This window comes from Periophthalmus magnuspinnatus, chromosome 9 (genome assembly GCF_009829125.3).
Source record: "Periophthalmus magnuspinnatus isolate fPerMag1 chromosome 9, fPerMag1.2.pri, whole genome shotgun sequence".
Classification (NCBI taxonomy): Eukaryota; Metazoa; Chordata; class Actinopteri; order Gobiiformes; family Gobiidae; genus Periophthalmus; species Periophthalmus magnuspinnatus.
This window is the reverse complement of record NC_047134.1, coordinates 32,381,074-32,395,034: the sequence shown is the minus strand read 5'-3', so window position 1 is coordinate 32,395,034 and position 13,961 is coordinate 32,381,074. Positions and strand designations below refer to the sequence as shown.

The window sequence follows — 13,961 nt, the reverse complement described above, 5'->3', positions numbered from 1 at the left end:
GGTCTGCCACATTTATGTCTATGTAGATGTTATTGTTTTTCATAGAATGCCACATAATATGGCATTTAATTTATGGTCATCATCGGTAGAATGGTCAGATTCAGTTAATAATAATTTATTTTATTTATAAGCGCCTTTCAAAACACCCAAGGACACTGAACATGATACAAATTAGATAAAAACATACAAATACAATAAAACATGACAAAAAACTGTTACCCATAGGTTGGTGAAATTCACACAGATGAATGCTGTCATTGTTTCCTTGAGCAAGACACTTAACACACCTTGCCCCCAGTGTCTGCATACGCTGGTGTATGAATGTGTGTGTGAATGTGTGTGTGAATGGGTGAATAGTTACTTGATGCAAAGTGCCTTGAAGGTGTAAAAAAGCAGTAACATGTCTATGGAGTCAAACAGTTGGCTGATCTCCCAAAAGTTACATAGCTCACCTTTAAAATACCTAAACCAGGGAACAGTTATTGGTGACTATGACCACACATCAATCAAATTGCGATAAATATTTGCACACCTAATTCAAAGTGTGAGTAAAAATAAGAAGAAATAAACAATACAAGAGTTTGCTATGAGACTACATACTGTTATTAAAATGAAGTGAAGTTGTATAAAAATGTTAGTATTGTGACAACAGTGTAGTTCGTGATGAGCACTATGTTCAGAGACAGTAAATCCCTGTTTAATGGGTCTAGGGCATAGAGGCATTCAGAAGCTCTAATTATAAACAGGAGGTGGGGTTCTGTTCTTGACTTTAAATCAAACACATGTCCTCTGAGACCATCAGTGTCTATACATAAACATCATAATACAAGATTTGACCTGAGATTAAGTGGTAGGTCACTTTTACTTTCTTTTCTAAAGCAGTAGCAACAGTTTTTATTCCTATATTATGCACTTCTGTTTCCATTACCAACATAAGATGTGTTTTTGTAATCCAGGTACCTTTTTCATCTTTGGGGAAGTTTCCAGTATTTGTAATTGGTATCAATTCCTGTATTAATCATTTAAATGAAAAGAGAATTATAATGTTTATAAATTCCATCCAATACTAATTCTTAGAAGAATGTAGTTCATGACACAACCCAGTAATTTTCTATAGTGCCACGCAATGACCTAAAAACTTGTCATCAAAAGAACAATGTATTGTTGGTCCCAAATCTTTTGTATAGAGTATACAGCCCTTGTCATCCTGTATACTTAGTCAAACCTTACTCTAGCATGGCTCCTATATGTTTTTAAAGTAGAAGTAAACATTAATCATCTGTTTTGTGACTAAACTATGTACATGATGTCTAGCCTGATCTATTGTTCCTGGTCACTTTTTGGTCATTTTAGTGCAAATGAGGTAAAACTGCAGTTTTCTGGTCCAAAACAAAATACAGGAAATTTCAAGTAGTATGTGACATCACACAGTGGCACGGTGGCTGAGGTTAAGAAGGTTCCAGGTTCGATTCTCCCCTCACTCTTTTCTTTAGCTCAGTTTAGCAGCTCTATTTGAAATGTAGTTGTGGGTAGAGTTGGTGGGTGTTTAGTGCCACCTTAAATCAGTGTTAAAAATCTGACTTTCATCAGGACTTGTTTAGATCATACAAGCTCCTGAAAAGGTTTCTCTTCACAACTCATCAACTTCATTACTACTTTTTGTAACCATTCAATCTAATGTTCCAACCACTAGAGCCCTGCAAACTCTGATAGTATTTTGAATAGAGAAATTAACTATCTATATGTTTCTACATAATTAAATGTTTTATTACACAAACCTCTGCTTGGCATTTTTGTCACCTCAAAATATAACAGACTTACTTCTTTGTACAGAATTTTAAACTGTAGTCTGTGGCGCCATATAGGTTAATTATTAATGATATCGCATATTGCATTATTATGTGGTGTGTTAGTTTTGCTCACCAGGTCGTCAAGGATGGTCACGTGGAAATCAAACATACACATCTGAACAGGCTGTGCCAGGGCTCGGTGGAGACTGAACAGAGATTTCACCTCCATCCTCCAAGAAGTACTCCAATTTAAACTGTCCACACAATGATATCCAAAACACTAAAACATGTAAGTCCTCCCATGGTCTCCTCCTAAGGCTGGAGCTCCAACAATGTCACTTCTGGGAAACTTTTGGAAGTTTGGAAAAAACAAAACAAAAAAACGTTGTATCTTTTATGCAGTCTTGACTGTCTTGGCTAATTTAGCAACAGACAGTTTTTATGGTCCCAGGTTGGTTAATATTTTATTGGAATTAGAAAGCATGCTTGTCAACTAAAAGAGATTATAGAAAAATACATTTTCACAAAGGATTAAACCATTAATTGAAAATACTACAATCTTACTGCAATTTATAGTAGTAATAATTACGTACAAACCTTTATTACCACTATGACTTCTTGAAACATGAATAAGAAAAAAGCCAGAAAAAAAATATCCATCAACACAAGGGTAAAAAAAAATCCAAAATTGTGTGATACTGAACTTATTACGCTAATAATTGTAGTAGTCCAATTGTTCCCTGCGTATCTCAAATCCACACAGGTGAGAAAAAGTAATTAACTCATAAATCCATGTGAAAACCTTCTGTCTTGCATTTTCTAGTAAGAAGTGACTGTAGTAGTATTAGTAATTGCAGTAGTAGAAGTAATGGTAGTGGTATCTGTAGTAGTAGTAGTAGTAGTAGTAGTAGAATAAGTAGTTGTGGTTCGGTCTTGTATTGTTCCTGGTCTGTCACTGCTTGCAGCTGCCCTTCCTCATTTCACAACTTGCTCAGCTGTCTCTCTCTCTCTCTCTTTCTCTCTCTCTGTTATGATGCAACACAAGACCAGACCTGAGCCAATGAACCACAAACCAACCTAACACCGTTGCTAATGAGTGCAGCTGAGGTTGTAGAAATAGTTTTAGAAGTAGAATATAATGTAGTAAATACAGGTTGCATACTGAACTGCTCAATATAGAGCCTTTCATTGTTTGGAAAAAGATTGTACCACCAAACATTACAAACTATTATTTATTTTCATTTGACCAAGAATTCTGGCCGCAAGTATCATGGCAACCTAAGAGCCAATCCGGAGTGAGGCAGCTGACGGTAATGCCTCTTCCCACCTGCACCGCTGGTTTAGTAGGGAGCAGGCACTTAGCAAAACTGTCAATCAAACCTGTTGCTAACGCTAATTTTTCAATGTAAAGTGAGTTGGAGTCGACGGAGCCCATGCTCACTCCCTATTTGGAACGCGGCTGCTAACAGGTTAGCTATGTACATTAATATAAACCGTCTATGATTACAGATCACGGCCACGTATAGTTTTTCTATATTTAATATATTCCACACAAAATTGCTTCACCTGCAGCCTACATGATTAAAGGCCCGGTATTGGATTTATTTCATGTATTTGAGCAAAATATGACTTGTCCTAGTACAGACATAGTGTATAAGCAGCTCTTGAGGTCAAAATAAATCATCTGCATGCTGTTTCCATCTAATTATAGCATGCATGTTCACTCTGGTCTCTGAGAGTTGTGAAAAGCATTTATAAATTAATCACTGTGAATAACTAGGAAGCTCGGGATGCATAAATAAAGTGAGGAATAACTTTGGACCACTGCAAACAGTTTAAAATGAACTAGTTCTGTCTTTCACATTTAGTTTTTCCAAAAGTCTATCGTAAAAATGAATGTGATTTTCATTATCCAGACATGGGCGGGCACTGCTGAACTCTATAGACCTAAACTCACTAAATATTTTACAATTTAGCTAATGCACAAAAGCAAAACCAAGAATGCTGCCTTCTTTCACTTGCTAATAACCTGTTTAACTTAAAACATATAAACAGGCCAAGTGTATAGGCGCTGTGTGTGGATGTGGTGTCACTAAATAAATAAAGCAGACAGAGGGGACGGAGGAATTGCTGGGAAACGCTTTAAAATTCACTGCCCGTCTCAAACTGTGGAAGAGCCGTCACCATGGAAACGCAGAACCAAGCCAAGTCTGAAGAAATGCCATTGTCCTCCAGCTCTGGTCCTATTCAAAACACAAGGGGAATGATAAACGTATATGCAGTGATTTTCTATTATGAGATATTGGATTGTACCTCTGAGCTATACTAAAGTAGGATTAAACCAAGTCTAAGCTACTACGTAATCAGGTCCTCTGATAGACATTGATAGCGAGAACGCCCCACAAGAACTGCACTATACTAGACTAATCAAGAGTGACTAAAGCTGGAATAACCCAGAACTAAACCAGGTCTAAAGGCTACTACACCAGCTCAAGAGAACACCCCACAACAACCAGCCAGGACAGGACTAATATAGAACTAAAGCAGGTCTAACCTAATGGACTAATCCTGAACTAACCCAGAACAAAACCAGGTCTAACACAAAACTAATCCAGGTCTACACCTAATGGACTAAACCTGAACTAACCCAGGTCTAAACGAGGTCTACACCTAATGGACTAAACCTACACTAACCCAGGACTAAACCAGGTCTACACCTAATGGACTAAACCTACACTAACCCAGGACTAAACCAGGTCAAACATGAAACTAAAACAGGTCTACCCATAAAGTACAAAACCTGCACTAACCCAGGACTAAACAAGCCCTCTAACCTAGGACTAAATGTGGATTAACCCATGACTAAACTAAGTCTAAACCAGGCCTAACCCAGGACTAAAACAGGTCTAAAATGCATTATAATATTACTTAAGATTCAGGCTGCACGGGAAGCCAAGGAAAAGAAATGGAAAGTCATTAATTATGGATTTTAATCACAGTAATAAACTATAGATGCAGGTCTAAATACAAAAATGCTTATGGCTCCACAATGTAAATCAGTGGAGGAACCATGCATTGTGAAAGATTTATGTCTTCACTTGTGTTGTTACCCCGGCAATAAACTTGTAATGTTTATTTTGAGCTTATGTGAAATTAAGTAGAAAAAATATAGGCTACATAACTCACTAAGGTACATGCACATTCTCCAGTTTCATCTGTATATGCATGAGATGTCAGCAGTCTAACCCACAACCTCCTTACTGAGAGGAGGAGACAGGATTCAACTCTGCCACAGTAACACAGAGGACATGCACATACGGGAGTCTAACCTACAAGCTCTATTAAGACTTGAGAGACCATTTTGTTTGTGTTGTTTACAATGGAACATAAACTGTCCGGTTCTGTACCTGCTCCTCCTTGTCCTGCCTTTGTCACGAACAGGAAGTGAGGCGGTGGGTTTCATGAGCACTTCCTGTCTGCTGTCAATGTCTGAATATAAAACGTTTGAATGATTGTGTAGAACAGCAAAGCTGCTGATTAGCAACAAAACAATCCAGACCGAATGAGAACTGAACCAGGATTTAATAATGTATAAGCCAACGCAATACAAGCACAAAACAATGCAGTAGTATTGGTGTGTATTTTTTTTTTCAGATACTCAAATACTAATCAATACTAAACTCGTATTGAAACTAGATACCCATTTAAGCCGGTATCAATTCTAAAAAAGTCACAACCTTTCCTGAATAGCTTTAGAATTATCTAGAGCTGTATCAGAACAAGTATAAGACCACGTAGACTAATAAACAGACAGACAGACAGCTGCAGTACATCCAGAACACTGCTGTTCAGGTCTTGACTAGAACCAGGAAGTACGAACACATAAGTCCTGTGCTCAGGTCTCTGTCCTGTGGCTCAGAGAAGAGACTTTAAAGCAACTCTGCTTGTGTACAAGTCTCTCCAACAACATCTCCGACATGTTAGTATCATATGAACCATCTCGCACTCGAAGGACTTCAGGGACCAGCCTCCTGCTGGTGTCAGGATTAAACATGGGGAATCAGAGTTTCTGTTTTATGCAGCTAAAACCTGTAAAAAAAAAAAACAGTCTTGCTGAAGATGTGAGACAGGCCTCTACTTTGACAATGTTGAAATTAGAGATGGGACAATATACGATAATATCGTTAATCGCAATAAAAAATGTCCGCAATTAATCATTTGTGGCATTTTTAAATAATCGTGATCATAGCACACGATTATAATCGCCTTTACAGCAGCAGACTGTCTCATGTTTCTGGTTTCAATACAATGTTTAGATGTAGTTCTGGTGTTTGCCCACAAAGGGGCCCTCTATCATAGCAATGAAACTTGTTTCTTCATCACCGTCAGTCACCGTCATGGCTAGGCAGGCAGTGGATCTGGATCCCAGTGACAGCACACATTTATATCCTCTACTTAAGAAGGTGAAGACGGATGTGTGGAATTATTATGGGTTTGAAAAACATGACAAACAAGATGAGCCACCAATCTGCAGAGCCTGCCGAAAAAAGCTGCGGCTCTGAGGGCAAACACAAGCAATTTACATGAGCATTTACGAGACAACCACCCTGCATTGTTCTCCAAACTTGAGACAAAAATATCCACCGTAAGTAACCTACCATGTGAAATAAATCTATCGAATGTAGTTTGTGTTAGTTTGGATTTGTATGAATAATGGTACATGTTTGTGTCGACTTTGCTATTGCTAGATTAGCGCTAACTGAACAGCATTTTGCACAGTTGATTGCACAGCTTGCTAGCAGTGGCACATGGTTTTACAACAACTATGAATTAATCTGAATACCTATAACCTCCTAGGACATGACGTCCACATATGTGGACAACACATTTTGAGTTGTCTGGGCCACAATAAAAAAAATAAAAAATTCTTTACAAGATCCTGGTGTCCACATATGAGGACATTATACTGCCTTGGTTTAATAATTATAGTGATAATATCGTTATCGATTATTTTGGTCATAATAATCGTGAGTCTAAATTTTAATATTGTCCCATCCCTAGTTGAAATCATTTTAGCTGTGCATATGACTGAAACGTTTTTATTCTGCACGCTGCTCTTTTAATGTCCATTTCATGATGATTATGTGTGAGTATTTATGTCTTGATTTGTTTGGGTTAGGGTTCGTATTCCGTAAAGTACTTTGAATTACTTTGTGTATGAATTGTGCTATACAAATAAACTCGCCTTGCCTTATATACACTAATGAAAATTACATTCTATTATATAAAGAAAGACTGTTTTTATTATTATTATTATTATGGTGTCAGAATTAGTATTGAGTATTGAGTCTTTTCCTTAGTCTCAAAATCGAGGTGGAAATTTCAGTGCTGTATTGTGACAACACTAGTTTGCAGTGGTCCAAATTTAATTCTCACTTTCATAAGGCATTGCAAGCCACCTAATTATTCATTGCAATGAGTTTATAAGTATATACAGTAACTTTCAAAGGCTAGAGTGAAATTTTGCTAATGACAACTAGCATGCTAACAGCACACTACCTGGTTCACTGAGGCAAAACTAATTTTACTTTGTTACATGGAACAAATCGTGCACTGCCGTTTAAATGCATTTGTCTTCTTAATTGCTTTTCCAGAGTTGGTACTCTCTATCATTGACATTGATAGTCCCAGTTGTCCTGGGATAGACAGAAACAAGGCAGCCACCACTACCAATCATGACATATGTGATGTGAGTAGGGGTGAAGTGTGTTGCCCAAGGACCAACAACAGCATGCACAGATTGACCCACCTGTTACGGCCCTAGGCCTTAAGCTGTTTTTGTTGTTAGTAATTATACATTATGTTTCTTGTGTTCATCCCTGAGTCTTCCTCCTTCCTCAAAATCATGGCTGTTGGACCCCTTGGATGCGATTGGAGGTATTTAAGAAGACTGTGGACACCTGTTCAGGGCTGCTGGCCTGAGTGTGGCCAGTATACCAATTTGTGCGTGTCTCTTTTGGTTCAGTCTCTACAGGGGTGGTGACTTTTTGTGATGAGACACTTCGTCGTCAGTACTGACTCTGTTTCTTCGCAAGATTTTGTTATCGTGAAATTTGTGCTTAGTTAATTTTACCTTGCAAGGATTTAAACCAAAAACAAAGGTACACTTTGTTTATATATGTTTAGTCCCTTTTTGTTTAGTTTACCTTTACCATTCCTGTTAATTAAATTACTTCTTATTTTACCATTTCCCATTTTAATTTCATTTTGTTACTTCCCTTTCCCTAGCTGAGCTGGGTCATAACACCACCGTCTTGGGTTAGATTGCTTTTAAATGCTTTCCATATACCGTACTTTCCGCACTATAAGGCGCACCTAAAAGCCTTTAATTTTCTCAAAAACCCACAGTGCGCCTTATAATCCGATGTGCCTTATATATGGATCAATATTGGTCAATTATGACACCCGTAGTCAGGAGGTGTCGCCGAAGTAATAGCGGTAATAACGGGGAGACGGGGAGTCAGCACCGGGCGACATAAACCACAATCTGCCAATGGATTGCGGATGCCTGGGCTGATATATCAGTCTCAACTGTGGTCAGAGCTTTCACGAAGGCAGGAATTGTCACTGAACTGCCAGACAACAGCAGCGACACAGATAATGTCGATTTTGATGAGACAGAATCAGGCACTTTGAATGAGCTCGCCCAACTGTTCAACTCAGACACTGAAGAGGAAGAATTTGAGGGATTCGTGAATGAGGAATGAACTGAAAAAGTGAGTCTTTACATGTTTCTTTCATGTGTTTCACCTTGTTTACAACTAAACAAGGCTGGGAGATATTGTGAATATGGACATTAACATTTGAGTACAACTTTGAGTTATTGTTATTACTTTGCACTATTTTGAGAGTTACTATATTGTGAATGCATTAACTTGTTTTGTGAGTGAACAAAGTTTTCAGAACGTTTTTTTATATTCTATTAATAAAGTTTGACCAATTGACTTATCTGACTGTTTTGTTGACATTCCATTTAGCGCAGCTCCATCTCGTGGATTCATAACACAACCTCATCTACTACAGTAGTTTATATTCTATGCGCCTTATAATGCGGTGCGCCCTATATATGAAATTTGTTTTAAAATAGGCCATTCATTGAAGGTGCGCCTTATATTCCGATTCCTTATAGTGCGGAAAATACGGTACATTCTTTAGTAAAAAACTACAATAAAAAGCAGAATAATGAAAAACATAGGGCATTTAAAGTTTATGCATAATAACCCCTCTTTAAGCTAAAGCTTCTAAGCCCAGAATGAGCTGTCCGTGCCCCACGTGTTGAGAATCGCTGAAGTTCTTTAGCGGAGCAGTTTGTGCAGCTGTGATGTTATCTGGTGTTTAAAGCACAGAGAAATGCCTTTGTCCCACTCACTATAGAGCCCCGGCACAATACAATACATCACTCATACAATACACACAATAGAGATACACTACCGACACACAGAGGTCACACACAAGAGAGAACAAAACACTTGCACTTGTTTTAGCAAAACACAAGTGCACCAGTGTTGTGGAGTTTAGGGAATAGTGCAAAATTATTGGTGTGAAATACATATTACACTTTTCAAAGTGATCCAAAAATGCTTTTAGGGCAACAATGTGTTTTTGGGGTCACTATAACAAACTACTACTTTTTTAACTCGTTTATTCATTATTTCTGTATTTATTACTTATTCAAGTTACAGATATTGCATATGGATTTGTCTAGATGGAAAAATATGGCTATGTAACTGTGTATCTCCTGATAAAATGACATTTTAAGACCATCTTACCATTTAATTTAGCCTGTCAAGGGCCACATAAAATGACGTGGAGGGCCGCATTTGGCCCGCGGGCCTTGAGTTTGACATATGTGATCTATATGAAGAGAAGCCAATGACACCAACAGTCCAAGTTACAGTTCAGATCTATGGAGAGGCAAATTCTGTCACAGCATAAAATGCATTTTCAAGGTAAACACACCTGTAATTGAATAAATGCAAGACACATTTGTTACATGCCATAAGGCCTGTCACATTAATTACTATATTGACTTATCGTTCAATATGTTAGATGGAACAATTTTGGAGGTCAGTATTTGTTGTGTGTACATTTTCTTTGCACTATTGAGAAATTTTTGGTTATTTTTTGGCAGTATGATAAGACTTGAGCTGTAGAAGGTTAAATAAATAACTTCTATGACTCTTTATAAATGCAAACTAAGTACTAAGGTGTTTCATTCTGCTTTATATTTATTGCAGCCCATGGCTTTATAACAATATTGTACATTTCAAATAGTTTTTGTGGTTTAAATCTGCTCTTGGGCTATTGTGTCAGTGGCATAAATTAGTTTCAATATTATCGTTTATTGTATATATTTACTTCAGCAGTATATCACACTTCAAAACTTCATATCATTGCAGACATAAAAGCCATACTCAAACATGCCAGGCAAGGCAATAACTTATTCGTGATAGCAAGCATGACAAACCCAACACCAGAAAAGCTACATAATCCATAGTTCACCTAGTTAGATTAGTATATAAAGTATTTGAAGAGTACACACTGCACTTCAGCAAATCTCAACATGTGGGGTGCGGACTACATCTATGGGAATCGATGTAGTGGTACTATATAAGGCCTTAGATAAGGGCTGAATGATTTGGGGGAAATATCAAATTGTGATTTTTCGGAAGAACATTGGGATTGTGACTATTATTTTTAAAAATATATTTATTAGATTTGAGATTTATGTTTTGATAATAGGATTCTGTTTAAAGTTCACATTTTAAACTCACTCAGCAGAAATGACAAAAAGACTGAAATATGAGCTGTCAAACTAATACAAGAATCACATTTCAGATTCAGAATATGTTTGTACAGATGTAAACTACAAAGTTAGCAGTTTTATGCAGAATAACACAAGATATATATATATATTTTTTTTTTATCTTTTACCCTCTGCAGCCAAAATAAGTCAGAATAATAATAAGTCAGAATGTTTATTTAAAAAATGTAAGCTATGCACGCAGAACCAATCTTCTCCAAAAACATTCACTACTTAACATTAAAACTGAACAAAACTCCGAGCAAATACAGCCCAAATATTGTGTCCTTCTTATAAATATAATGTAAAATGCAGGCAGTGTAGAGTGAGTGCATAGCTGCAGACAGGGCCGCGGGTGCTCTCTGCTACTCTGCTACTCTGCTAAAACACTTCAACTTTCCAAGGACAGGCCTCCAGCGCAGTTACTCTCTCTCTCTCTCTGTGAGAGTACAGCGCTCCAGAAAGAGACAGCCCGAGGAGCAGAGAAACGCCTGATTTATGACGCGTTTACTTTAGAGCGGAGAGGAGAGGAGGGCTTAGTGAAGTCACAACACGAGGGCCTTATCTCTCGGCACACAATAGAAAAGGGAATATGGCAAAGAGAGAGAGAGGTTGGGACTAGAGCTGTACAGTTCTATATAAGGAAAATAAAATAAAATAAAAAATATATATATACATTAAAAAATACAAATTTAAAAAATACAAATACATAAATAAAAACTAAGTTAAATGGTCACATTTTAAATAGCGCTTTTTCACCTTCAAGGCACTCAAAGCACTCTACAATAGTCCCTCGCTATATCACGGTTCACCTTTCGCAGTCTTGCTGTTTCGCTGATTTTTTTAGTGCAATTTTGCATGTGTTTTTACAGCATTTGAATGTGCATTGTGTTCTGTGTCCTGATTGGCTAAGGGACAGTAGACCATTGTCAATCAATCTCCTCCATGCCGTGTCTCCTGTACAGTACAGAATGCATTCAGCTTGTCAAATTTACATAAATGTTCGATCGACGAAGAGGCACGGTCAGTGGAACTGTGAAATACACGCGAGTCACTATTTCCTAACTAAATAAACAAGAGAAAAATGTGAGAAAATGTTAATGCATGTCTGAGAAAAGTGTATAAAGTGTATGGTGAGGGGTTTTACAGCCTTAAAACATATACAATAACTGTAAGAAATAAAGTCTACTACTTTATTTCTTACAGTTGACTAGTAGACTAATTCGCGGATTTCCTATAATTATTTTTACAATTTTGGACATTTAGAATACTTTTTGGGAGAGAATTCTGCTCTATTTTTTGGTTTCAGTATTACCGTTTATCGTCTATATTTACTTCAACGATATACTTCACTTCAAAATGTGTTATCGTGACTAGCCTACAGAGGGTGCAAGAACTCAATAGCTGCTGGCGCAATGAGGAGTGAAGCAATTTTCATCAGGCTTTTTAAAATTGTTGCTAACATCAAAAGTGGTTAGTTGCTTATGGTGTGATGAAATTATTATTATAAGAAAATCAGTGATACAATAACCCAAAAGCAGATTTAAACCACAAAAATGATTCTAAACCTACAATATTATTAGAAATGGAAAACTTTAGGAGTTAGTTTGCATCTGTAATTAGTCATACAAATTATTAATTCAACCTTCTACAGTTCAAATCTTATCATATAGCCAAAAAAATAACCAAAAACATCTCAACAGTGCAAAGAAAAATATAATAAATATTGACCCCAAAAATATATTGTGTCAGCTTTCATATATTGAATGATAAGACAATATAGTATTTATCATGACAGGTCTAGTTACGTAATTTAAAAACGGAGAGGTGCACTTGATGGACTACCACCGGATGAAGAGCTGAGCAGATTTCAGCTCTGGAAAATGTGACTAAATATGCATAATTATTCAAAATGCTCAAGAAGAATGAAAACAGATTTTCCATGAGGATACAACTAAGATACTACAACTAAAAACCTCAACTTTGCTCTTTTATGTATCTCCCCTTACCCGCTCTGCTCACACCCACTCAAGCTGAAAACTCCCAAATTGATTCTTGGCTTTAAACATTTCGGAAATTCACCGGTTCATTAACAACAGCTAAACAACATCAGGTAAAATCTATATGTCAGGACAATCCACTGCTTTGAATCAAACTGAATGTTCCTTTAAGACTTCTTTGTCCAAGCCGTCTGCTCCATGGGATGTTTTATTAATGTTTCTGTCTTTGTTTATGAGCTCAGTCTAAGAGGCAGGAAGTCACTCACTGCCAGTGCATCCAACAGAGTGGAGAACACAACAACAAGAGGCTATAGGAAAAGCAATAGTCATATTAGATTTAGAATTTAGATTTTAATGCAAAGGATAAAAAAAACACTATTTCTTTAGAATGTGATTTACATTAAATAGTAGTACTTTCTTTTATATTTCTATGTGGCTTTATATCTGTGTAATCCCTCAGTCGTTCAGATTGGTGCCATTGTGGTCCATGGGTGTATACTCGTCTATGTGATCTCATACTTGTATTCAGGGAAGGTTCATTTCTGTCCTGTGAATGCGACTTTTTGGCCCTGCTTACAGTAAGAATGATTGTTTTTCAATGTATTTTTTAGCAATAAAACACCTATAATTGAAAAATGTTAGATAGCTGTGTTTAATGCCATACTAAGGAACATGCCAGAAAAAGCTAAAAGATTTCCATAGAGACAAGCAAGTGGCAGACCAGACCCCAATCAGAAATGTAAGTGCATTTTATTTGGGCTTTCTTCTTTGTGTAAGCCCAAAAAGAGGCACAACAAATCCCTACCAAACCCATACAGATCATTTCAGAGCTGGAATTTCCAATCTCTACTGAACAAAAGATAAAAGGTAGCTGTTAAATTGAAAACTACCACTACATGACATCACAGGGTGGAACAGAGCATTTTGAGCTTTGGAGATGTAGACAGACTTATAATAAAGGGTTACTCAAACATGTGTGAATGAAACACAACTCCAGGTATGTTTTTGTGAAGGTAACAACATTCTAACATGGCTTAAACCTCACAAGAGTCAATTTTGACCTTTATCAATTTACAAAAATAAAATCTGTTAAGCACAAGTATGAAAAAGCAAACACAGTAGACGACCAAAAACTCTAGCATAGTCTCTAGCCTGTCATCAGTAGAAAGCACATATTAGTGTTAAAAATAGCAGCATTGCGGTCTAAATATGGAGTGTCTGGAGCGACAGAGAGGAGGGGGCAATTGCATAGGAGGTACAGACAGGTGCAGACCAGAACATCTGTCCACAGCTGGAGATTCAGGCAGG

At 37.1% G+C, this 13,961-nt stretch overlaps 1 protein-coding gene across 1 annotated transcript in view; it reads right to left on the bottom strand.

Moving 5' to 3' along the window:
• Nucleotides 1-2,744, bottom strand: part of LOC117375948 (ral guanine nucleotide dissociation stimulator-like) — a 44,085-nt gene extending 41,341 nt beyond the window's left edge. The window contains exon 1 of the mRNA XM_033972335.2: nt 1,924-2,744. Within this exon, the coding sequence (XP_033828226.1) occupies nt 1,924-2,019 (96 nt within the window). The 5' untranslated portion in view covers nt 2,020-2,744. The remainder of the gene's footprint in view (nt 1-1,923) is intronic.
• Nucleotides 2,745-13,961: the final 11,217 nt, after the last annotated feature.